We start from the raw sequence: 27,562 nt of genomic DNA, 5'->3' as shown, positions 1-27,562 counted from the left end.
TAATCTATTGCCAATTTATTTAGCTACAGGTCACCAGAAATATGCATGAGAATAAAACCCATAAGACTCCATAATATGTTTGTTTCCTATATAGACATCTATATCAATTAGTAGGGAAGGGGTTGGGAAGTGCAGGTTATGTCAAGACTAAAAGTATCAAAGCTTCTCATTAATTAAGCCTTAAGTAAATTTTTTTTTCTCAATTTCAAGCAGTGAAATGAGGAGCACTTTTCAATTTTACTACATAAATTATCAGCTATCATTATTAAAATATAGGGAAAAGTAAGGCTACGCCAGGAGCTTCCGTGGGAGCATTATAATTGTGCCATGACCTTGTTAGTCATACTGTTACATTCCAATTTTTGACCTAATTTAGAATATAGCCGTAAAGGTTCACATGAAGTCAGTTGGCAGTTTAATTTGTTATAATTTGGCAAAAAGGTAAGATAGTTAATCGTTATGATTTCAAGTGAAGATAATATGTTAGATGTTCATTAATCACTAATTCATGGAATTGAGATGAAGTTTAACCGTTACGAATATTTATGATTAAATAACTTATAATTTAATTACAGGAGAATTTCCTTGCAGAAAACACGTCGAAGGGGTGGAAGCATTGTCAAAAAAGAATTAGGCAGGAGCATCACCATCACTGAGCAGATGGGTAGAAGACCTAGTGAGTTGGAACAGAATACATCTGTGGGACCCGCATGAGCTATTTAATAAATAATTTAATTAAAATAATTGAGTTAAAATATAAAACGTATCTTACAAGATTTTAACATTATCTTTCGTCATATTGTTTTAATAATAATTTATATACGTGCTTTTAATAAATAAAATGATTTGGCACCATTATAATTTAATAATTAATAAGTAATGTTACAAATAAGATTATAATAATGTTCGAATTATAATAATTGTATTATTATAATTTTCGAATTTTAATCTTCCAATTCTATTCTCTTCTTTTTATTATTCTTGCTTTTAACCGATTATTATTTGGTATGTTCAATCGAATTTATGTTTTGAATTCGTATAAACTTCTTGGGAATTCGAATGGATTCTTGTAACTACAAGAAGTCGTAAAGTCAAGCTCTTCTTTTTGTAGAGTCTCATATTGTATTACAACCCAATCTTTTTCCATTCTTATTTCCATTACCGTCTCCTTGCTATCAAAGGTTCTCAAGATAATTGAGAATGATATTGGATTTTATTACTGCTCTTTCATCCGTCTCTAGTCACTTCATATCTGAACGATATTGGAATATATTACTGCTCTTTCATCCGTCTCCAGTCACTTCACATCTCTGGCCGCAGTTTTCAGAATAGACGTCTTCTCCCAATAACAGAGCAGCCGAACTGTGTTAGAGGTGGCACGTAAGACCACGAAATCCCTTGTGTTTTTCCTTATGCTAAGTTTGTATTAATGTGTGCAGAACACCATTTATCATTTGAAGGTTTCTTTCCATATTTCATTACATATCTTAACGGCAGTCATATTCCTTTGTGCCATTAATACATAGGAACCGTAGCTTGCTGCGCATATATATATATATATATATATATATATATATATATATATATATATATATTTTGGATTGTATTCAAAAGCTAATCAATAGATTGAAATCATGAAATCTGCATAATGATGTTTTACTCCGGCCTAAAAGATTACCAGTTCTATATAACCATTTATCTCAGAATTAAAATACATTTTCTTTTATTTTTCTTTTACAAGATGATAACAGGAAATTGGAATACCAATGCATTCACTAGGCAATGATGCCATCATAGGTGAAGGTGGTGTAAAACAATGCTGTGAATAAATTTTAAAAAAAATGTTCCATCTCTTTCCTTTTCTGATTTAGTATTCATCCATAGCCGGCTAGGCATAGTAGTTAGTGATTAATATATAATACTAGTTGTTGGTTTTCTGAAGTGCATCAGAAATCATTAATCGAGTAACCTTGAGAATACATCATTTATAAATTCAAATGCCAGTTGTTTAAAAACTTGATTGATTTTAGAAATCAACATGTTTCTCCGAACAATCTAGAATAATATTAACATCGAGGAATTCACTGGTAGAGAAGCCATGAAATAGTGAAGAGGTGGAGATAATCTGCAAGAACGCGGAAGAGAATTCAGTTATGATTAAATTAAGTAATTAAGCATTCGATTTTTGAAATCTTTAAAGAACATAATTTATGTAAACACAGAATGTGAAATGATGGTTTTATGTAATCTTCTTGAATAATTGATAGAACCGTCTGCTCTAAGAATTCCGAATACCTGGGACTCACCTGACTGTGTAGCCAAGAAGATGGGTGATGAGGTGTGAGAAAGGAATCATCAATAATATGAATCAGTATTAGTTATGACATTTCAATAGTTATCATTTAATATGAATTAATTAATAGCTCATGCATATTCCTATTATTGTGATCTCCTGCTTCCAAGTCGTATGGTGAGTTTAGTACCAGGAAGCCTAGTGGATGGCAAGATGACCCCTATCTATTTTGGGTAGTGAGGGCCTTTCTCGTTAAAGATCATGTGGGGACAAGTTGTGGTCCGAGGTTGGGTGGTTAAAGCCCCTGACAATGTTTCACCTCTCCCCAAGATGTCAGTCGTGCATCAGAGAGAGATAAGCTATGCATTCAATTGTTTATCGAAAATCAGTTAATCAGAAGGAAAGGAACCTGAAGCCCTAATTGATTGAGTGATCACTGGAACCCTAAGTGATACAGTGGGCTCATAAGCCCTAATTGATTCTATGGTAGCGGTAGCCCTAATTGATTTCGTGGCAACGGGAGCCCTAATTGAATTCTGTGGTAGTGGAAGCCCTAATTGAATCTGTGGTAGCGAAAGCCCTAATTGATATAGCGGTATCAAAAGCCCTAAATGAATCGATGGTAAACAATGTCCTAATTAAAACAATGGTATGTGATGCCCTAATTTTAATTTAGTGGCATTTAATTGTAATTATCATTTGATTTTGAGATAGCGGTTTTTAGAGGATAGTCGTCATGTGATATTGTTAAATTGGTATTGTGGACTAACTCGGGTGGTTGCAGAACATCCCTAGTTTTAATTTTGAACTCAGTTTCCAAGGTATGTGGTTTTTAATTTTTGTAGTAATTTCATTTGATGGTGTTTTAAGTATTAGTTAAGAAATTTTGTCTAACTGATTTTAACGGTAAATCTTATTCACATGAATATGAATGATGTAACTGTCTTCCTATGGAATTGAAGTTATAACTGTATTTTCTTGAGTATGTTAGATATTAATTTAGTCTCGGGAAAACCGGATATTACATATGGTATCAGAGCTCTGGGTTCAACGCTAAATCTTGGGTCCAACATTGTTTTTGAGAAATTGAAAATGCAAATGTTAATTTTTTAAAATTTTGCGTAACGGATATTGCAATCAAAATTGGAAAAACACACTGGAAAATCTTTCAGAATAGCTAGGAAGACCGAGATGATATAAAATGGACAAATGTATAAACTATAATATCATAAAGACGAAACTTAATTAAGAAGATAAAAAGGATTGGCAAGTCGAGTTGGTGGAGGTTGGGTTTGTAGACCCAATTTGAAATCCTTGGCCAGGGTAGATATGGGCAGATGTGACAAACATGTGATCTTTGTTGATTGTCCAAATGCTTCCGTTATTTTGGAGAATAACTATTAGGACTTCAATCCACCCGATTACTTAGATGGCAGGACCAAAATGATACATATGTCTTATTCCAGGAGGGAGGGCCATTCTTATTAGAGAATGATAAGATTAAAATGGGTCCTGATGCTGAGGATTGCGCAATCCAAACACAGTTTATATAGTCTTGATAAAAAGTTAACAAAATCCATCATGATGGCTAAATAATTCTTTATGCAATTAATGACAGAAATAAAATTGTTACCTATTTGAACTTGAACTGAAGGAAAGCGAAACTGTGAACCGTGATCCTTTTTGATGTTGGTAAAATGACAAGATCATTATGTGCTCCAGTAAGGAGTAAACACACTTGCATTGTTGGAACTATCAATGCTTGTTTATAGATGTAAACTTTGACGAGATGGGCATGGAAGCCTAAATCACAGAAATGGAAAGATGAATTTCCAAGTATTTACAAATGAATGATGAGAATCTTATGAATTGTTTTAGAGGCTTATGATCTTGATTAGATGTATGATGATCTTGCATAGTATATCATGTTTCTACCCTTTGACACATTGCTATACATGTATAATACACACGATGTTGATTTACATATTAAGCTGTTGTATTCTATCATGAGAGGATTATTATAATGAAATGCTATTGTGATAAGATGGGCAAAGAGGCCGAGGTTACATAAATGGAAAAACTTGGATTCACTAACCTATTTCAGGTGATCTGTAAATTTGCAAGGATGATGTACCCATTGATGAGTGCCATATGCCAGATGGTACGTATAAGTGATTTAAATTATGATCTAGTTATGATCTAGAACTTGCTAGCTAAAGAATTTCAATTTTTGAGTATTTATCTTACTTTTAGTAATTGAACCCTAAAAATTCTCTAAAATGAAGATATCAATATGGAATCGAACTAATGATATGGTGAGTGTCTACATGACTATGATAGGAATATGAAATAGAATCAACTCAATTACTAAAAGTAAGATAAATATTCAAAAATTGAAATTCTTTAGCTAGCAAGTTCTAGATCATAACTAGATCATAATTTAAATCACTTATACGTACCATCTGGCATATGGCACTCATCAATGGGTACATCATCCTTGCAAATTTACAGATCACCTGAAATAGGTTAGTGAATCCAAGTTTTTCCATTTATGTAACCTCGGCATCCATTTATTCTCATGAGAGATGGATTCATGTTGAATCACTACTCATGAAATATGGGTCATCGAGTTTGACTCAAAAATCACACAGTTAAATCCTGATATTCATATCACAACTCAATTGATGCTGAGATGACCACAAGTTCGGTAAAGTGAACTCAGGTGAGTACTTGTTTAATTTTATGTTACCATGCAAGTATCTTTTTGGAAACTTTGAAGTAAAAATGGATCTTGAGTTTCGATTATGATTTTGATTTGTAAAAAGAAATGATATCACGATGCTATATATATATATATATCTTATATTTGGAATATTCTTTTAGTGTCTAATTTGCAGAGATCATCAAGGACGATGAAACACAAGGGGAATGGTATGTTACATTCCAATTTTAAAAAAATAAATAAAAAAATACTCCTTTATAATGTTTGTTACAATTTCAAGTTCGTAGAGGATGATGAACCACAAGGGGAATGGTATGTTACATCCCAAATTTTGACCTAATTTAGAATATAGCCATTGAGGTTCACATGAAGTCAGTTGGCAATTTAATTCATTATAATCTAGCAAAAAGGTAAGATAGTTAATCGTTATGATTTCAAGTGAAGATAATACGTTAGATGATCGTTAATCACTAATTCATGGAATTGAGATGAAGGTTAACCGTTATGAATATTTATGATTAAATAATTTATAATTTAATTACAAGAGAATTTCCTTGCATAAAACACGTTGAAGGGGTGGAAACATTGTTAGAAAAGAATTAGGCAGGAGCATCACCATCACTGAGCAGATGGGTAGAAGACCTAGTGACTTGGAACAGAATACATCTACGGGACCCGCATGAGCTATTTAATAAATAATTTAAGATAATTGAGTTAAAATATAAAATGTATCTTAAAGGATTTTAATTTATCTTTCGTCATATTATTTTAATAATAATTTATATAGGTGCTTTTAATAAATAAAATGATTTGACACCATTATAATTTAATAATTAATAAGTAATGTTACAAATAAGATTATAATAATGTTCGAATTATAATAATTGTATTATTATAATTTTCGAATTTTAATCTTCCAATTCTATTCTCTTCTTTTTATTATTTTTGCTTTTAACCGATTATTATTTGGCATGTTCAATCGAATTTATGTTTTGAATTCGTATAGACTTCTTGGGAATTTGAATGGATTTTTGTAACCTCAAGAAGTCGTAAAGTCAAACTCTTCTTTTTATAGAGTTTCATATCGTATTACAACCCAATCTTTTTCCATTCTTATTTCCATTACCGTCTCCTTGCTATCAAAGGTTCTCAAGATAACTGAGAACAATATTGGATTTTATTACTGCTCTTTCATCCATCTCCAGTCACTTCATATCTGAACGATATTGGAATATATTACTGCTCTTTCATCCGTCTCCAGTCACTTCACATCTCTGGCTGCGGTTTTCAGAATAGACGTCTTCTCCCAATAACAGAGCAGCCGAACTGTGTTAGAGGTGTCACGTAAGACCACAAAATCCCTTGTGTTTTTCCTTATGCTAAGTCTATAGTAATGTGTGCAGAACACCATTTATTATTTGAAGGTTTCCTTCCATATTTCATTACATATCTTAACGGCAGTCATATTCCTTTGTGCAATTAATACATAGGAACCGTAGCTTGCTGCACATATGTATATATTTTGGATTGTATTCAAGAGCTAATTAATATATTGAAATCATGAAATCATGAAATCTGCATAATGATGTTTTACTCCGCCTTGAAAGATTACCAATTCTGTATAACCATTTATCTCAGAATTAAAATACATTTTCTTTTATTTTTCTTTTACAAGATGATAACAAGAAATTGGAACACCAATGCATTCACTAGGCAATGATGCCATCATAGGTGAAGAAGGTGTAAAACAATGCTGTGAATAAATTTAAAAAAATGTTCCATCTCTTTTCTTTTCTGATTTAGTATTTATCCTTAGCCGACTAGGCATAGTAGTTAGTGATTGATATATAATACTAGTTGTTGGTTTTCTGAAGTGCATCAAAAATCATTAATCGAGTAACCTTGAGAATACATCATTTATAAATTCAAATGGCAGTTGTTTAAAAACTTGATTGATTTTATAAATCAACATGCTTCTCCGAACAATCTAGAATAATATTAACACTGAGGAATTCACTGGCAGAGAAGCCATGAAATGGTGAAGATAATCTGCAAGAACGCGGAAGAGAATTCAGTTATGATTAAATTAGGTAATTAAGCATTCGATTTTTGAAATCTTTAAAGAACATAATTTATGTAAACACAGGATGTGAAATGATGGTTGTATGCAATCTTCTTGAATAATTGATAGAGCCGTTTGCTCTGAGAATTCCGAATACCTGGGACTCACCCGACTATGTAGCCAAGAAGATGGGTGATGAGGCGTGAGAAAGGAATCATCAATAATATGAATCAGTATCAGTTATGACATTTCAATATTTATCATTTAATATGAATTAATTAATAGCTCATGCATAGTCCTGTTATTGTGATCTCTTGCTGCCAAGTCGTATGGTGAGTTTATTACCATGAAGCCTAGTGGATGGCAAGATGACCCTTGTCTATTCCGGGTAGGGAGGGCCTTTCTTGTTAGAGATCGTATGGAGACGAGTTGTGGTCCGAGGTTGGGTGGTTAAGCCCTTGGCAATATTTCACCTCTCCCTAAGATGTCAGTCGTGCGTCAGACAGAGATAAGCTATGCATTCAATTGTTTAGCGAAATTCAGTTAATCGGAAGGAAAGAAACCTGAAGCCCAAATTGATTGAGTGATGATTGGAACCCTAAGTGATACAGTGGGCTTAGAAGCCCTAATTGATTCTGTGGTAGCGGTAGCCCTAATTGATTCCGTGGCAGCAAGAGCCCTAATTGAATTCCGTGGTAGTGGAAGCCCTAATTGATATAGCGGTATCAAAAGCCCTAAATGAATCGATGGTAAACTATGCCCTAATTAATACAATGGTATGTAATGCCCTAATTTCAATTTAGTGGTATTTAATTGTAATTATCATTTGATTTTGAGATAGCGGTTTTTAGATGATAGTCGTCATGTGATATTGTTAAATTGGTATTGTAGACTAACCTGGGTGGTTGCAGAAGCATCCCTAGTTTTGATTTCGAACATAGTTTCCAAGGTATGTGGTTTTTAATTTCTGTAGTAATTTCATTTGATGGTGTTTTAAGTATTAGTTAAGAAATTTTGTCTAACTGATTTTAATGGTAAATCTTATTCACATGAATATGAATGATGCAACTATTCCTATGAAATTGAAGTTATAATTGTATTTCCTTGAGTATGTTAGATATTAATTTAGATTTGGGAAAACCAGATGGTACACATACCAATAGAAAATTGAGAAGTTAAGATTGGATGAGGGGTTAGTGGTTTGGGGGAAGAAGCAATATGCTAAGCTTATTTTAACAATTCTCAAACTCTACTCCACTTCATTTTGGAAAAAAAAAAGATCAAAGAAAGTGTGTTACGAAGTTGTTGAATCATGTTACCCTTGCTATTGCTCATCCCAATTACTTAAAAATATGATTCCCAACGATAGTGTTGCACTGAATTTGCACATCAACTGCTCACAATTCTGGATTTCATTAGAATATGTGCCGTAGATATTTGGAGGAGCTTTAAGGGCCTAAATAAGGATCGGAAGGGTGTAAAGTGTTTAAAACAAGTCCTCGTAGAGGATATTAGTTGGCACATAGGAGAGCTTGGTTTTAAAGGAGTTTTCCTGTTAAGATTTATTTTATTCTCTTGTTTTTTCAGTTTTGAGTCATTGAAGTTGCATTTATATGCACCACCATAAGAGTAAGAGAACGACTGCTTATAGTTTTATAGTGGTTGTAAGGAAATGATGAATTGTAGGAGCTCTTTTATAAATGGGGGAAGAGCAATTTATTAATTCTAAGTCGGCAAAAAAAGATTTAACCTCATCACAAACTCTTGTATTATAAAATTTTATGATTTTAAACTTGAGGAATAAATTTTGGAAAGCAAATGATCAAATCAATAAGATATGGCAATTTTCTTTCTGGTTAAAATGTCTTGGTAGCTTCCACTATTTAACCTTTTCGGAAGGTGTATCTAGTTTGTATAATTATTTGTCTGTTCAGTGATCAGATCAGATGCTATTGATGAATAAGAGTTTGAGATATGCAGAAGATTCATTCTTTGAATAGCTATTGGTTTATCAAAACTCTAGTGCAACTGTTGATTCTCTTCTTGGCAAGCTGTGTTTCTTGTTGCCTCTATTATTCAATCTATCTTGTTGCTTGTCCCCACCCTTCGATCTGAAATAATTAACAAATTGTCGTGCATAGCAGATGGATGTTTACTTATTTAGTTTTAATTCTAGGATTGATATCAAAGTCACAAGGAAGGCACACACGTGGCAATAATAGAGTGAAGTTGATGTGTAAAGGTATATTTTGTACTTGGAAAAATACTGGAAACAGTTGTTCCAGAAATTTAAAGGTTTGGAAAATACTGAAACCTCTAAGAGGGAGAGTTTTGGAGAGTGTTTTCAATTATTTGCAAGTTTTTCAAGGTTTTCTTGAATATATTTTGTTACTTGGTTCTCACATTTCAAATATTTTCTATTACTCACTCAGTTCTCACATTTCAATTACTTTCTACGTACTCGTGATTACTGGACTTGATTTGTTTGGTAGGACAGTGAATAAATCATACAAAATGCTTTCTATATGAGGGTGAGCTTACTACATTAAGTTTTGGGTATGGGTTTTTGACATGACATTTTTTTCTTTCACAAAATTCATCATGAGCCACCAAACTCACCACCTTCTGCTCCATATCTGTCTGATTCTCTTCATAGACCTCACTCCCTAATTATGATCATTCATGTTGGTGTTTCCTAAAACATTAATATTTAACAAGATGAACAATCTAGCATAATTTATCATCTCATATACCTAGTGTCAGGCACTCATTGTTTGACCCAATCGACCTTCACAATGGCTTTCAATTCGCTGTTTAATGCATGAACTGAATTCTGAAGGCATGTCTGGACCAACGTATGGACTGACCTACACATTAGAACTGCATTCATGATCAACTTGTAAAATGAAAAGTTTACAATATAAAAAGGATTAAAAGCAGTAAAAGAAGTGAAAACTTATGATATCATGGAAAAGGAAAATACAGAAATATCATAATAAGATTTTAGCAAAATTTAAAGAATATAGTTGTTAGAAAAGGATAGTGCTCTTCAATCTTGTCTACAGCAACCTTCAAAATATTGAATTGAATTAGTGTTATAATCCTTATGCGAACAACAATTAGCTGTTAAAAAATGGGGACCATCTTGGCTTCTGCAAATAACATTAATGAATGGCTGGTGTCTGACACCTGTCCACCCATTCATGACGTTGAGCACCCTACACCCAACCATGTACCCCTCATCTTCTTCATTGTCAAGGTGACCCTCTAATATTTTTGGCCCAAAAGAGAGGTCCTAAGCTTTTTTTTCTGAGATGAAGCATGTAGGAGGCACTTGCAGGTGCTACTTTCTTGAATGCCTTCTGATAATAAGGTGACCAGGCGATACGGAATGAGATGCCAAGGACAAAAACTAATTTACTAATTGCACAAACCTACTCCCTGCTTTGATTACCTTTCATAATATGATTACTTTGGCAAGGCTTTCTTTTACCCTTGCCTCTCATAATCACCACTCAGAAACCTAGCAATAGATTTACAAGAAGAATTAGAGGGAATAGTGGCCCTTTCTCCAGGATTCTATTCAAAACATGCATCAACTTAGTGTAAGTCCCTTAAACTTTTATTGCATGTGGCATAGTTACTGTCTTTAGTCACCACATATTTTTTTGTATTTAAGTATAATAACAAATTGGGAAGAGGTTTCTTGGGATTGTAGCGTCCTTTGGCATAGTCTACTAGCAAGTGAGAGACAATCAAATTGGCTTTCAGAACTGAATCACTCTGTCTTCATCAATACCATTCTCATTTCCTTTCCAATCTCTCCATGTGGTTTGATGGTGACCTCTAGGCATAGACATCTCTATCTCATCCTCACTCTTACAGTCGTCTATGCTTCCTTTATTTCCCTGAAACAAAAAACAGAAAATCTAAAAAAATGCGAACAATACCCATAAATGACAAACTGGATTTCAATATAAAACCAAACAGAAGAACACCTTGACAAAATATAATCATAAATACTGTTGATGGATTCCCCTTGAATGCTTCTAATGCCTTTTTAATCTTCTCCTTGCTGATACTTTGATTAGTTTTCTGGTATTCTTTGTTTGCTTGTGGCTAGGACTCTTCATCCCATTTCACCCTCCCTAGGCCTAAGCCAAGGACATTGTTGGGGACAGCAAGACCTGTATCAACTGGTTGAAGGATGGCCTGCTGTGCCCAATCACGTTCCTTCACACTTTGAAACCTCTAGGTGTAACTGGGATGACTGGGGGTTTTGGAAACTCTAGGGAACTTGGGGAACATTTCTAAAACTCGGTGTGAGGTAAACACTAGGAAACTTGGGGAACATTTCTGAAAGTCCTTGTGAGCTTTTGCCATACCAGATATAGAACCTAGAACAATTTTTTTATTCACGGATGTCTAGGTTATGTTTTCTAGCTGAACTTGTTTGCATATTGAAACAGGAGAAAGAGGGGATGATGAAGTTTTGGGGTATATCGGTAGCAAGAACTTTGACAATAGTTAATATTACCCTTTGAAAAGTCATAGTAGAGTCCTTATAATGATAATTTGCCTTACAATTAGGCTTTGACTTATTGTTAATAATAAAAAATCAGCGATTCTTTCTATTTGTTGCTGATTACAAGTATAGTTATGTGTTACTTTTTCTGCACACATTTCTTGCATTTCTTTTTAGCACTGTCACATGATTCGAACTTGGGAATACTCGGGAATCACTTGACAAGGGTTTTGATACAAATGGTATCCAACTTTCTGAATATTTTGTGTGCTTTTGATATTCCAAGAATTTCCTTAGTTAAATTGATTCCTGCAGAATTATTGCTAAGCTTTCGATGAGCTTTTGTGTATTGTGTCATTCTGTTGTTTTTGAGTTGAGTTATTCTTATGGGTAAACTCAAATCAAACCTAAATGATTTATGTGATTATGCTATTTAGATTTTTTGATTTTAGTCTTGTAATTTAATGGCAGGCTTTTACAAAATTTGTGTTAAGTTGTAATCTTTATGATAAACCTTTCGTATTTATTGGAGATTGAAATTCTTTTCCCCCCCAAGAATTAAAAGTTTGAGCCAGACATTTTGAATTAGGTGCATTTTTTAGACTTTTTGGAGTTTAGCTGTAACAGATCGGATTTGAATAATTGGAGAAAGATATAGGCTATACTTGGATTTTCTGATTTGATTGTGGTTACACATCAAAATATCAATTGCTTGATTACGTGATGCCCCTGTGGAGACATACCTCTTGCCTTATATGCAATGTGAAAAATTCTCTTTGAGCTGTCAACATTCTACTCAATGGTCAGATTTTGTCTCTTAACTTTATTTGTCATATTGTCTTTCTGGAGGGTGTGACAGTGACTGCATATCCTGTTGTATCCTTTTGTTAATCTATATGAAGGTGTTGCCACCCTCATCTTGACTATAACATGTTTTGGAAATCATTCCCACTATCTTACTGCCATTTAGACAAGTTGCACTGACAAGATGTAGCTACTCAAAGAAGGTTTCACATGATAATAAGGCTCAGTATGAGTTTTGTTAATACCATTTTTACTTTACCAATATTGATTGTCTGTGTTATTTGTCATTCTAGGTGGCTGCCTCAACAAACAAAGAGATTGATTCTCACATACCTAATTATCCAAATCTGCCACCTCAATTGATCTGTCAATTACATAATGTCACTTTGCAGGTGGGGAACCTTTTTTTGTTATGATTTTTTTAGAGTTCCTTAAATAGTTCACTTCAAGTTGCATAATATATGACCTGTCACTTGATATTGAAAACTCTAACCCAGGCGGACATAGAGACAGATGAAGTGTATGCTCAAATGACATTACAACCCTTAACAACTGTAAGTCCTTTCTAGAAGCTGGCTGTTTGGATTATGTATATTTTCATCTCCTTTCTATTGCTAATTAAAAAATATCTTTTTGTTTGGTGCATCATTTTTGGAATTGTGCTTAGCAAGAGCAGAAGGACTCGTATCTAGCTCCTGATTTGGGAACACAGAACAGGCAACCAACTAATTACTTCTGTAAGACGCTTACAGCTAGTGACACTAGCACTCATGGTGGATTCTCAATTCCACGCCGTGCTGCTGAAAAGGTTTTTCCTCCACTGGTATGTACAGATCTGTTAGTGCTCTCCACTATCTGTCTTTTTGCTCTAGTTCATTAGGGATAAAATAACAATATAATATCAGAATTGTGAAATTTTTGTTTTGCCATGAATATTCTCCCACACAGTGCTGAAATATTTTCTAGCCATTAGTGTTTCAATGTAGTTTGCACTTGTCTTTTGCACAGGACTTCACTCAGCAGCCTCCCGTTCAAGAACTTATTGCAAGAGATCTTCATGATAATGAATGGAAATTTCGGCATATTTATCGGGGTATGTTTTGTTGAACAGCTCTACTCCTGAAACTCTAAAAGCCATGCTTATAGACAATCAAAAGGTATCCAAGCAGAACGAAGGCAGCTCACAGTGTATCTTTATCTTACAACTAGTTTTTCCACTTGAAAGAATAGAATATAGAAGCAACTGATGATTTGAATTCTAGAGGTTTTCTTACAGATTATGCTTCACGATTTTTGTTTTTTTGGCCTGCATTGTACAATATTGTTGAAAGCCGATATGGCTGTGGCTTAGAAAGGCCCTTTTATTATTAAAACATCTTAATTGGAGCGTGCATCACACATCTTTAGAACCTACCTTAATGCACTTGACTCAAATTTTAAAAGCTAATTTACGAAATTTGGTTATTGGGTTAGTTCATTGACATGAGTCATGATGAAGGTGATAATATACAGTTACTCTGTAAAAACTATTCTGTCAATGTTCCTCAAAAAATGGTTGAAGAAGAGACTTTATGGAATGAGTAATTTATATGTGTGGTGTAGTTAGCCAATCTTTTGAGTCAATAGAATGAGAATACACATTTATAAATAAAATTTTGGAAAATTCTATAAAACTTTTGTAGTGTTTGAGGTGGAAGAAGATGCTAAGATGAGTGTATTCCTTTTTAAATAATAGAGTGAAATGCCTCTATGCTACATAGCTACTCTCACTCCATATTGATCCTTAAAAAACTTGCTTTGGTTGAAACTTGAATCTAGAAGGTTCTCGTCAAGCATGGGTGCAGTAAGCTGCTACAGGTGTCTAGGAGGCTGCTAAAGGCATCTGCAAAGTTGTTTCAGGCATGTCATTGGGTGTTACAGGTATGCAACAGGTTGTTGTAAGTCTGCTAGAGGTTGCTGCAGGATTTCAACAACCTTCTACAAACAACCCAAGAGATGCGATGGTGTTCTCTTAGCATGCTACTCATAGATGACCAGAGAGAGGAGTCTGTGGGCAGCTATTAGTGCATGGATATCCAAGAGTTCATTTAAAGTTCTCATAGAAGCAGCCTTTCGAATTTTATTCTCACTGCACTATCAAAATTAGTTTTTTCTTCTCTTCCCGAGGATAATAAAACACTTTGAGGGCTTCTGGACATACCATCATAAGCCTAACATTTGTCATACTTCCATGCATATATTGGGGGCAACTTTAATTTAGTGCTATGGTTGACTTACTAATGCTGGTGTTTTGGAATATTGGAAACCTAGGAATTCGTGTTACTAGTTAGGTGCATTTCTAATGTTATCTAAGCACTCAAACTTATAATTTTTGTATTCTTTGATATTGTCCAACTAAGAATGTGTCTGGCCAAGTAACAATAGCCTACCATTATAGTTGAGTTCTTTATAAGGTTAAAAAATGGGGTGTTTGTTATCAGGATAGCTGGTCATAAATTGAACTCCCTTGGATATGAGTCAACATCGAACTTCCATAAATTTAGTAATTATTTTATTGATATGCAGGTCAACCTAAGAGGCATCTGTTGACAACAGGATGGAGTGTATTTGTCAGTGCCAAAAGACTTGTTGCTGGGGACTCTGTGCTTTTTATTAGGTTGGAGTTTGTTTTCTCCAAGGAAGTTTAAGATTCATTCTCACACATGCCAAATTGTTTTGGGAAAACCCAAGGTTGTAGTATGGCTTGAGAATTGTTGGCACTTATTTGGTGTGTTTTATTTATGATTACAGAAATGAGAAAGGGCAGTTATTATTGGGAATTAGGAGAGCAAACAGAACTCATACAGTTATGCCATCTTCAGTGTTGTCCAGTGACAGCATGCATATAGGTGTACTAGCTGCTGCAGCTCATGCTGCTTCTACAAATTGTCGGTTCACTATTTTTTACAATCCAAGGTGGCTATGTACATTATATTCATCCATAAAATTGCTTTGTTTGCTGTTTGATGATTAATACCATATTTTAAGATTGTTGTCCTGCAGAGCAAGTCCATCTGAGTTTGTTATACCATTGTCCAAGTATGAAAAAGCAGTTTATCACACCCGAGTTTCAATTGGAATGCGCTTTCGGATGCTTTTTGAGACAGAAGAGTCAACTGTTCGGAGGTAAATTTAACCATCTAATGTAACTAAGAAATTGACTTGTCTTGTAAATGTTAGTTAAAATTGATGCTTCTGTTCTAATTACATGTTTTAAAAATTCAATTGCTTTTGTCAAAACTGAATAGTATGTTGAGATCTACAATATCCACATGGTGAATCGTGCTAAATTTCTGACATAAGCTGAAGTATCATTTGCATTTGTAATGCTTTTGAAATCACCCGTTTCAATATCAAGTTCAATTTTCAAGAAACTTATGTTGCACATTTCTTTTAGAAATTGTAATCATGTGATGACTAATTTTAGTGTCCCATTGAGATTCCCAGTGGGGGATGAGGGGATGGGTTTTGGGGATGGGGGGAAGGTGGGTGGGGGAAATACTTATGGTACTTGAAAAATTAGTTATCAAAAGATGTGTAAGACGCAAGTACAAGAATTGCAAATGAAACTTTGCCCCACTATGTAAAGTCACACTACTAAACATTAAAAAGTAAAACAACAAAATGATGGCATTGAAATTTGAACATTAACAATCATTGGCAGAATTTTAGAAGTTTGGGAACAAAGTTCAAACCAAGAATAAGAATAAGAATTGCAAATGTAACTTTGGGATTGTAAGTGAAGTTCATAGTATTTAACTTATGAAAGGGGCAGAGCCTCCTATGGGGTCAAGGGGCAGCGCCCCTTGTAGGGGTCTGGGGTAGAGCCCCCAGCAATGTTCGGGGCCATTGCCCTTGGTGTTCTCTATTGCAATACATGGCTGGGTTGAGGGGTGGAACTCACTAGCAAGCACAAATTAGGCCTCCTAAAGCTCACAAACTTTTATAATGAATGCCATTTTCACAAGATTCTCACCAGTTTATCGCTTAAGGTTTGAGTTTCTCTCAGGTGTCCTTGGGATGGTCTGGGGACGCTTGGGATGTCTCACCATCCAGGCAGTGTCCCCGACATCCTGGTAGCGTCACAGCAGCAGTGGCGGCTGGCGGGGGATCTCTTCCTCATCTCTGAATCCTGGAGACATCCCCTTAATCTTCCTTGGAATGGAATAAAAATGGGGGAGGGTAGCATCCCCATGTTTCATAATTTTCTACTGTTAACTTCTTAATGCATGACTCTGTTTCTGTCTTCAGTTGAATAACTTGGCTATGAAATAGTGGTCCTTGGTATCAATTTTAAGTGTATCATTGTTGCATACCAAGGACCACTTGATAAATTTGAAGCATTGTACAGTGGCAGCAAGAAGTGTCATGTTGTGACTGAACTTAATTTTGATAGCCATTTTACAGGTGTAATAAGTAACAGTAATTTTTTTTCAATCAGTAATAAGGCTATTTTTTAACTAAAAGAAAACCGGGTTTTAGCCTGGCACTACCATCTCTCCACCTTTTGAGAGTGAGCACAAAATCAAATTGAATCCTCCCTAACCTTATCTCTTTTCCCTTCAACTACCATCTAAATTGTTTTTGGCCTCCTGCCACATCAGGAGTTCCTTCGTGAAGTGCCCTGTCTCCCTTTCATGGTTCCGAGAACTTCTGTCTGGAATAATTCCTGCACTTCCCAAGGCCACCACTATCAATAACACACTCATTTCCACAAACAGCAGCATCTGAATCCTTTCTCACATCCTCCACCAGAACAGTAGACTCAACCTTGTTCACCTTCTTCAATGTGTCCGGCTGTCTTTCAGTGGGCCTACAACAAGACTTACCCTCAATTGTGACCTTTGCAGCCTCACTTCTCATTTCCTGTAGACACTTCTCTTCTTCCAAGCCTATGGCCTCCTCAGATTTTCCTGAGGAATCTGAAGCTAAAACTTGTTTGGATGCCAATTCAGCATCTTTTGAAGCCACCTCTAATACTTCGTCCTCCTCTTTCTCTATTGAGTAGAGTTTATACGATTCATCCTTCCACCAGGTCGCTTGTTTAAGCACTCCCTTCTTTGGGCAGCTCACAGACACATGCTTCGTTTGATTGCATCTTCTGCATCTGAACGGAATGCCTTTGTAATCCACTGGCTGAATCCACTCACTATTAGCCAGTTTTAACGATAACTCTTTTGAGAGGGCATTCATAATATCCACTTCAACAAGAATATGTGCATAAGTAGAGGGGAAATATAATCTAGGATCCCTCACCCACACTAATAATTTACCCAAAGCATTCCCAATAGCTTCCAGACAGGACTCAAACAAGAACTGAAGCGGGAAACTTGGAAGTCTTACCCATAGGGCAATCTTGTTGAAAGATTCAGTGTCGAGATTGAAAGCTGGATATAGCACAGCTTCAGCAGTAGCTTATATATATTCTCCCAGTTTGGAAGGTAGTCATAGAAGATATTTTTCCTATCCAACTCGTTTTCAAATGTCATGACAAACAAACATCACGCACCTGGATAAATCTGAACATTTCCATCCAAAATGGGTCTCCACTTCTCAGAGATCCAACTGTGCAGCTTTCTTATGGTGGGTTAAAACCCATAAATCTCTCAATCAAACCTTTCTCCATGAATTTTATTACATTTACTGCTACTTCTGCCTCCACCTCTTTATCTAGGCAAACTAATAATTTATCTGCAAGCAGTTCAGAACATTTTGTGCTTATAACATTTCCTTTCTTTCCCATTACTGCATCCACATACAAACCTTGTTCTAAACCCACATTGCCCTTCTCCTCCTTGACAAATTGACAATCTATTCCAGAACTGCCTTTTGTTGGCATAACTGTCTCAAACCTCGAAGACTGACCAGTAGAATGATTGATGAACTCAGTTATGAAGATGTCATTTGTGGAGGCACAAGAAGGAATTAAGATCGGTAGGAAACAACAACCAGCAAGGCACATCGATCTTGTATGTGTGAGGGTGATCAACAAAAGATGAAGTACAAGCCCAACAAAGGAGATGACAGAGGATATCCACTTAGATGGAAGTATGCTAAGTGAAGAGAGAATATGTAGAAGGATGCCAGGCATAAAGGAAGCCAGATTGACCAGTGACCATACAAGATGGTTTAGCTGCGTCAGCAAGGAAAGCATGAAGCAGGATACCTTGATTGCCATGTCACAAAGTGGGTAGAAGTGCACTCATTGTTGCACTTAATAGTGACGGGGTTGACATATCGAGGAACAATCTCAAATTTGAATTCTTTCAACAAGAGCTAGTCATCAAGGACACAAGAAACCCTTGACTCTTGTACGAACACACCGAATCTGACAAGAGTGGTGCGCTACTGCAATGGGAAGTCAGGCTAGAACTAGGCATGAGAATTCAAAATTTTAATTCTCAGACTAGGGCTTCGAAGCCAAGCAAGAAGAGACTATAAAAGGAAGCAAAGTCAAAAGAGACAAGTTTAGATTGTTGATTGATTAGCCAGAGATCTAAGAGAGTCAAGCAAACTGTAATCTCAAAGTGTAAAGAATGTGACAGAGCGGAGTCATAGCTAAGGAGTTAGCAAATGTGTTGTAAAGAAGCTAGTGAGCCAAAGCAGCATAGGTGTGATCGTGTGCAATAGCGAGTAGAGGCAAGTGCACAAGTGATTGTGTTTGAAGTTACAAAGCCAAGAGAAGGTAGGGCATAGTTTTAGATTGGTCAGAAGAGCTGAAAAAGGATCTATTTCCAAGCTAAGTGTAGTAGCTATTTTATTAGATCATTCCCTGTTGTTTACTCATCTCTACAATAGTAAATCCCGTTGAAGGTGGACCCTAGTAGGTTCTTTGTATCAAATTCCCTAACAGGGTGAAACATTATCTTGTGTTCAATCGCCCTTTAACCAGGCTCCTCCTAACAGGGCAAGACTTTAATAGGTCTCATCAAAATCCCTTAATAGGGTGGCACATAACAGTGTTTTTGTAAAATTTTAACAAAGATAAGCTCTTGACTAGGGGCACTTCAGGAGAGTGCAAGCTTTGTGAAGATCGACTCACACACCGTGGTTTTTACCTTAGCTGGGTTTCTACAAGATAAATATTGTGTTATGTGTTGTTATGTTCACATTCTTTGTTTTTACTTAATCCTGACTGGTTAATTTATAGTGAGTGCAAACCCATAGATTGGTGTGAAGTGTGATAGAAGCCAAAAAGTTGAAACTAGTAGAGTATACTAATTCACCCCCCCTCTTGGTATACTTACCTGTGTTTGGACCAACAATTGGTATTAGAGCCTAGGTCCTTTGAAGTAAAGAGTTTAACAACTTGAGGAAAAGATCAAGGTGTTTAAAAGGGATTCACCAAAGTTTTCTTAAGGAAAACAATTCATGGTGCAAAAAGATGCATTTGCATGTGAGAACTCTTGGTGATGCTTACTGGACCCATGTAGAGGTCAAATAAGTTGAACTTGCCAGTCAACTCAGTCCGGACCAGTAAAGGAGAAAGAAATGCACACAACCATAATGGATCCTCTAGCAAGCACCCTATCCTACTTTGAGTACAAGAATGTTGAAGATCTGGAAACAACATATGAGATGTGGGAGAAGCTCAAAATCACCTATGGTGGTGGTGGCAATAAGCATGTCACGAAGGCTAAAGAGGAAACTTCGATGACATGAGGATGCAGGAAGGAAAAGATATTGAAGCCTATGGCAGGTGAGTGAAAGACGTGATTGTAGCCATTAGAGCGTCTGGAGGCGTACTACAAGAAGATGAGTGCGTAAGCAAGAGACTGAGAACCTTGCAACCCAAATTTGCCATAAAGGTGCTAGTCATTCAGGAGCTGAGAACAGTAGACAAGATGGAGGCATCTCTTGATGCCTTGGTAGGCAAGCTTGCTGCATTTTAGCAACTTCGACAACAGTCAACCACTTAAGGTTGAAATTGCATTCAAAGCGTCAGTTGCACCGACTGCAACGCAAAAAGTAAGGGAGAAGGCAAGCACATCCAGCTACAAAAGAGTTGGAGAGTCTGTATGCTGAAGAAGCCAAACAAGAAGAGCTGGAGGCTTTGTTTGCAAAAAGAATGGTCGAAGGGAAAGGGAAGTACAAAGGTAAGCTTCCATTCAAACACTTTAACTGCAAGAAGGTAGGACACTATGCTACTAGATGTTCAGAGAAGGAGAAGAAGCAATGCTATATTGTCAACAAAGGTGTGACAGATGAAGAGTCAACCAGTGATGATGATGAAGACGAGGATGACGTATCCTTTGTTGCTATCACAGAAGAAAGGGTGGAGAGAGCACTGATAACCATTACTAGTATCCACAAGAACTGGATAATAGATGGCGGTTGCTCGCATCACGTCTGGTGACAGGAGCAAGTTCCACGAGGTCGAGGCCTATGATGGAGGAATGGTGAAGGTCGACAACAACTCACCTTGCATAGTGATAGGTAAGGGTAGTGTAGCCCTGAATGAGTCCACTACTTGTGAAGATGTATATCAAGTGGAAGGATTGAAATATAACTTGTTGAGTGTAGCCCAATTGATGGATAAAGGTTATAGGTTTGAATTTAACAAAGGGTCTTGCAGAATATTTGACAAGATAGGCAAACTCTTAGCTACAGGAGAACAAAGTAGAGGTGATCTTTTCTACCTCAATATTTCTAATAATAGTTGCATGGTAGCTAAAAATGACAATAGTTGATTGTGGCATAGAAGGCTATGACATGTAAATTTTGAAAGCATTATTAAGGTAGGATGGAAAAATTGTGTAACGGATCTACCCCCTTTACCAAACCAGACAATGTTATGTGTAAAGATTGACAACTAGAAAAGTTGACAAGTTCTAGTTTATCTAGCAAGTAACAAGATCTAGATCTAGTTCATACTGACTTGTGTGGTTCTATGAGGACAAAGAGTGTATTTGGTGATAGTTACTTTATGTTATTTATTGATGATTTTTCTAGAATGATGTGGACTGCCTATTTAAAGGAGAAGTTAGAACCGGGTAGAGCATTGAAATGCTTGAGATGAGACCTGGGAGGTGGGTTCACCTCGCAAGAGTTTGAGAGTTACTATGAGGAGCATGGAATCAAAAGATAAATGTCAGTTCCCATGACACCTCAGCAGAACGATGTTGCTGAAAGTAGGAACAAAACTATCACAGATTGTGGTAGAACATTAATGATTCAAAACAATGTTGCACAAAGCTACTGGAGAGAAGTTGTGAGCATAACTGTGTACACCTTGAATGGGGTACAAGTGAAGAAGGGAAGAAGAAGATTACCTATGAATTGTGGTTTTGTCACCCACCATTTGTGAGTTATTTCAAGGTATTCAGAATCAAATGTTACATCAAGAGAGATGAATATCAAGGAAAGTTTGAGCCTAAAAGTGATGAGGTATCTTTCTAGGGTACTCTACCAAAAGCAACACATATTGGTCTTTGAGCCTCCTGACAAAAAAGATTGTGGAATTTGCCAATGTGAGAGTAGATGAGTTCTCAGAGAAGAACAAGGAAGAAAGCAAGAAAGAACCAAAATAGTACAAATAGTTTGAATACATCCCACTAAATGATACAGTGGAAAGATTGCTGGTAGAGGTGGAACCTGTACAAGAATTTTTACTGGCTGAGGCAGAAATGCTCAACTTGAAGAACAAAGAGAAGAAGCACCTAAAGGGGAATCAATGCTAGGAAAGTATGTGAGAAGGTACCACTCAACCAACTAGATCATTGGAGATAAAGTTACTAGAGTGATGACTAGGAGAAAGGCAAGAGAGACTGTATGTCTATTCTCACACATGGAGCCCAAAGCTATAAGGGAAGCTCTAAATGATGAAGATTGGAGAAAAGGCCATGGAGGAGGAGATTGATCTCATGGTAAAGAACGATACATGGAGTTTGGTTGCTCGACCAGAAGACAAGAATGTCATTGGTACAAAGTGGGTGTTTAGAAACAAGATGAACGAGAATGAGGAGGTAGTCAGAAACAAGGCTATACTTGTTTGCAAAGGAATGCGCAAGAAGAAGGCATTTATATGAAGAAACCTTTGCACCGGAGGCTAGATAGGAGTTAGAATATGCCTAGCATTGGCAACCTACACGAACATCAGAGTTTACTAGATGGACGTAAAATCTACATTACTGAATGGAGTTCTAGAGGTGTACATCGAGCAACCCGAAGGGTTTGAGAACAAACAAGGCAAAAATCAAGTGCATAGATTGAGAAAAGCCCTGTATGGATTGAAATGAGCACCTAGTTGATGTTATGAAAGATTACACTCATACTTGATAAAGATTGGGTTTATAAGAACATGTGACTACTGCAATCTATATATGAAGCAAGTTTGTTGATTGCAAAAATCTTTTTTGATGACATCATCTTTGGAGGAGATGTTAAGCTAAGTGATGAGCTTGCTGAAACTATGAAAATAGAGTTTGAAATGTCCATGACCGGATACATCAAATTCTTTATAAGACTTAAAGTATTCCATCGGAAAGTAGGGATCTTCATAGGGTAAACAAAATATGTCAAGGAAAGCTTGAAGGCGTTTAGCATGGAGGAGGCAAAACTGGTGGGCACTTCAATGGTGACCAGTTGCAAGCTATTAAAGGAGGATGGAAGCCCTGAAGTAATTGAGACACTTTACCAATCCATGATTGGTAAACTATTGTATGTTGTGCACAACATGCCAAACATAGCATAGGCAGTTGGAATAGTAGCTAGTTTTTCTGCCAACCCAAAGGAGTCATGCATGGTAGTTGTTTAAAGAATCTTCTGATATCTAAAGGGTATTGAAGATTATGCCCTATGTTATTCTCGCAAAGGAAACTTTGAGCTTAGTGTCTTTACTGATGTTGACTGGGCAAGAAACATAAATGACAAAAAGTAGCACAACTAGCGGTGCATCCTTTCTTGGAGGAAGATTGGTTACATGGGCTAGCAAGAAGCAAATTTGCATATCACGGTGAACAAATGAAGCAAAATATGTTGCTGCAACAATGAATTGCACTCAAGTTGTTTGAATCAAACAATTACTTATCAATAGTTATTAATTGTGATAACACTAGTGCAATCAACATATCCAAAAATCTAGTGATGCATGTTTACCGTACTGGTAAAGAAATCAACACATACAGACAATGGAACAGAATAGCAGAATTATATTCGCATATGCCAGACATACATTATGCTCCACAATATTGGTAATAGTAGATGATTGATGATTCACAATGATCCCAGACGAGATATAAATACTATTCGCCGAACCTTCTCGGAGGAGTCCGTCGGCCACAAACATTGTCTGCTACAAACTATTTACCCGTCGGCTACAAAATACAAAACACTGACGACAATCATTCCGTTGGCTACAGAAACACTGTCAGGACCATCCAGTCGGCTGACACCATCCCCCCCAAAAAGAAAAGTCGTCTCCGAACGACAATTACATAATATCTGAGACAGATTAACAAACAAAATATATTATCCCTTCTGTCACATCACTTCCACATTCATCCCGTTACATCTGGAGCCTCTGCTAACACAATACTGTTTTCTCAAGCTGACCTTGATAGCCACCCGAAAGGGTCTACTGAGCTAAGTGTCGCTGCACTACCTCCAACTGGATGATTAGCTCCTCCCGAGCTCTCTACGCATCCACCAAGACAGCCTCCCGGCCAACACCTACTCCCAGTGCCTCTGGTACACAGAAAGTCCATGCCTGCAACAACTTCAACTCTTCTCAACTAGTCAGACTCCCACGATTGATATCTGCAACGACTGTGGGGGTCCAGGGGGCAACGCCCCTCGCCGCCAAGACCAAATTAGCATTTCGCAACCCACACAGAAATGCACGGAGCACACCATCTTTGTCATTTTCTGCCGATTCTACACTCTTTCTGGTAACCACTGCTGCATCCCCTTTCGTGTGGCATCATTTGCTACTCATTCCAAACAGTTTGATTTTGTCGTCGTTTTTTTCTTTTTTTCTTTTTAGCAAACCCTCCTGTTTGTCTGTTGCTGTTCCGACTCTCTACAAGTTCCTCCTTCCATCGCTTTTGTTTTCCGCAGCCTTGCTTTGTGCGAAACCCCGACAATACCTCTGGCTTAATATTTCGTTTTCTCCCACGGAAGCTTACAGCAACTGAAATCATGAACATTCACCCCTCCGTAGACTGGAAAGAGATCTTTGCAAGGCGCGTGAATACAGAGGACCTCCAGACAGGCTCCTGCGGAGCACCTCCCACGGACCTCCAGACAGGTGCCCGCGGAGCACCTCCCACGAACCTTTGGATAGGCTCTCGCGGACAGGTGCTTGCGGACAGGCTCCCGCGGACCTCTGGACAGGTGCCCGCGGAGCACCTCCGGCGCTTTTTCACTTTTTTTTTTTGTTTTTCAATTTTAAAAAAAAAAAAATTGTTTATTTTTTTGTTTTTGTTTTTGTTTTTTTTTTTCAATTTTTTTTTTGACAAAAATAAAATAAAATAGAAAGACAGCACCTCAATTTTGCCTCTAGGCGTCACCATTCTGCAACGACGACGGAGTCAGCTGGCCATTCTGTGACAGCGACAGAGTCTTCCTGGTACCATATATTTGCAATTTAAATCCGTTGACTACCGGAGGCACCTCTTGCTCGTCCAATGTCTCCAATTTTATCTCCCGATTGTTGCCGGCCTCTCGGGTCTGATATGGCCCAACCCATCTTGCCTTAAACCTTTCCTGTTTCATTTCATCCCGTCCGTCGTACTTGAGTACCAATTGCCCGGGCTGAAACCTACTGAGTTTGTCATGCCACGCCTTATGTCTCTTCTGTGTTACCTCCTTCGCCCACTGTGCTTGCGGTCATCGCGCATCTAACTTATTTCCTTGCTGTCGGCACCCTTCAACCAATTTTATGATGCGATGTGTTCTTTTCCTCTTGTGCGGTCCGTTCATTGTGTACCGAATGGTGGGATCTTTCTTTTTTCTGGGTTTGGACTGTATGTTCTTCCCCTCAACTTCAGATGTAACCGCCTTTCCTTCTTCCGCTGCTCTGTATTCCTTCAGACACTCATCTTCCTCTTTTTTCTCAGCTTCGTCGACCCTTAGCATATTACAACTCGGAAACAATTTGTAGTCTTCTATCTGCCAGTGGTAAAGGCCATTCACCGAGTCCAAGTCGTCATCGTTCGATCCTCCGTTAAGTCTCAATACTCCTTCATCTGGTTCCATTCTCTTCTTTCCTTCATCATCACTTTCGTCGTCACTTTTTGAATCTGACGATGCTGCCTCCTCGCCGACCATTTGTGTGCAGGTCAATTATGAATCTTTTGCCTCCGCCCTCCATTGATAGGGTATTTCGTTTCCAATCATGTTTTACTTTTGCTTGCACCAACCAAGTCTGTCCGAGAATAGCATCATATCCTTTTCTTTTCAATGGAATGACTACGAAATCCAATAAAAATGGTTGCGTACCAATGGTTACCGGTTGCGCTTTCAAGATTCCCAACGGTTTGATTCCGTGCTGGTCTGCCGTTAGCAACTAGAATGTAGTTGGCCACAGCGTCGGCTTTCCCAACTTCATCCAAGTATCCTCCGGCAACACATTCACGCTGGACCCTCCGTCGACAATTGTCTCTGTCAGAACATTTTCCAAAATCCCCATCTCGACGACCGCCAGATGCCGTCTGGAGGTGAGTGCTAGCAGCATTGGGTCTGTTGTCATCACTTCCCTATTGCCCCTTCTTGTGTTCTCCGTTGCTTTCGAAAACGGTGTATGATTCAGAATGGCTGTCCGTAATTGGGGCATTGTGAGGTCACTTATCTTGACCGGTATCTCCGTTTGTAAGATTTGTCGTACAATGTTTTGTTCTGCGAAGTTCCTTGCCAAGATGCCGGTGATGTCCTTCAACTGAGATGTCTCCGCCGACGATGCCTTTGCAATTTCCGCTGCGCTTCTCCCAATTTTCTCTTTTCCTCCGCTTGCCTCCATGTAATTGCCAGAACCTCCTCTACATCCGTGCCGACAGTGATCAAGTTTAATCCAGACTTTGGACACTTGGAATCTTCGTGATCGCCGAGTCCGCACCATCTACATAATAACTTCGGTGTGTTTTCCGCTGTACAATCTTGCACAAAATGACCCCACAAATTACATGCTCGGCATTGAACAATCGATCGTCTGTTTGCATCATACTGAGTTTGACTTCGGCTCCCATTATTATTGTTATTATTTGTATTGTTGTTATTCTGCCCTCTTCTATTATTCCTGTATCCTTCGGATGTGGCACCTGCACTATTTGTATTTCCGCTACTGTCCGACGGGGAAGCCTCTTGTGTAAGAAACACCTGCGGAGATCCTCGTCTTCATGTTAAAGGGGCACTCTTTTGTGGAATGGCTTATGATCTGACAAATGTCACAAAATTGGTTATTTGGACACGATCCTTTAGTATGACCGTCGGTCTTACACTCCGTGCACCACAGTTCATTGCCTTTTGGCTCCTTCTGCATGTTTTTAAACTCCTTCATCATGCTTACCATATCCTTTTGTAGGGTACGAACCTTCTTGCTGCTACCTTCGTCGTCGTTGCTATCATCTCCGGCAGGCTCGTCGTCATCAAAATTAGAGGACCTAGTTTTCTTCTTCTTTGTTTTCTGCTCACTTTCAAGGTCCAGTGCTCTGTTATACACGTCCACATATGACGACGGTGGCACAATTTTCATTTTCCTCCGCAATTTTGATCGTAGGCCGTTCACGAACCATCTTTTCTGCAATCCGTCCGCCAACCTGCTTTCCATTTTGTTTATTAAGTCTTTTAATCTCCTGGCGTAGACGTGGACAGTTTCGTGCTTCTCCTGTTTGGTATTGAAAATCTCTGCTACGATTTCATTATCATCTCGCAAGAGTTTAAATTCCGCCAGGAACTCCTTTTAAATGTTATCCTAGCTATTTAGCTTTTGTGGATCCGTATCCGAAAACCAATCAATCGCCACACCCCGTAGGGTTGCCGGAAATTGCCTGACCCATTTGTTGGCATCTGTGATTCCATTTGCCCGCCATATCGTCTCACATGTCTTACAATGTCGAATGGGATCGGCCATACCATCGCCATTGAACTTCCGCAGTTTCTCTTTTGGTCCCGCCATCACAA

General features: G+C 37.5%; 1 protein-coding gene across 6 annotated transcripts in view; it reads left to right on the top strand.

Moving 5' to 3' along the window:
- LOC149539203 (auxin response factor 6-like) overlaps positions 1–27,562 on the top strand; it is a 111,715-nt gene that overhangs the window by 71,629 nt on the left and 12,524 nt on the right. For 3 of the 6 annotated variants that reach the window (XM_089800528.1, XM_089800526.1, XM_089800530.1), the window contains exons 3-9: positions 12,700–12,798; positions 12,904–12,960; positions 13,074–13,229; positions 13,415–13,499; positions 14,972–15,062; positions 15,197–15,361; positions 15,449–15,571. In XM_089800528.1, coding sequence (XP_089656654.1) covers positions 12,700–12,798; positions 12,904–12,960; positions 13,074–13,229; positions 13,415–13,499; positions 14,972–15,062; positions 15,197–15,361; positions 15,449–15,571 — 776 coding nt within the window. Of the gene's footprint in view, positions 1–12,699; positions 12,799–12,903; positions 12,961–13,073; positions 13,230–13,414; positions 13,500–14,971; positions 15,063–15,196; positions 15,362–15,433; positions 15,572–27,562 lie in introns of all 6 variants that reach the window. The other 3 variants (XM_089800527.1, XM_089800525.1, XM_089800529.1) reach the window with 1 other exon arrangement.

The sequence above is a fragment of the Cupressus sempervirens genome, chromosome 9 (genome assembly GCF_028749045.1).
Source record: "Cupressus sempervirens isolate cs-2001-9-10 chromosome 9, ASM2874904v1, whole genome shotgun sequence".
NCBI classification, from domain to species: Eukaryota; Viridiplantae; Streptophyta; class Pinopsida; order Cupressales; family Cupressaceae; genus Cupressus; species Cupressus sempervirens.
The sequence above is the reverse complement of the archived record's forward strand: the minus strand, read 5'-3'. Positions and strand labels throughout refer to the sequence as shown.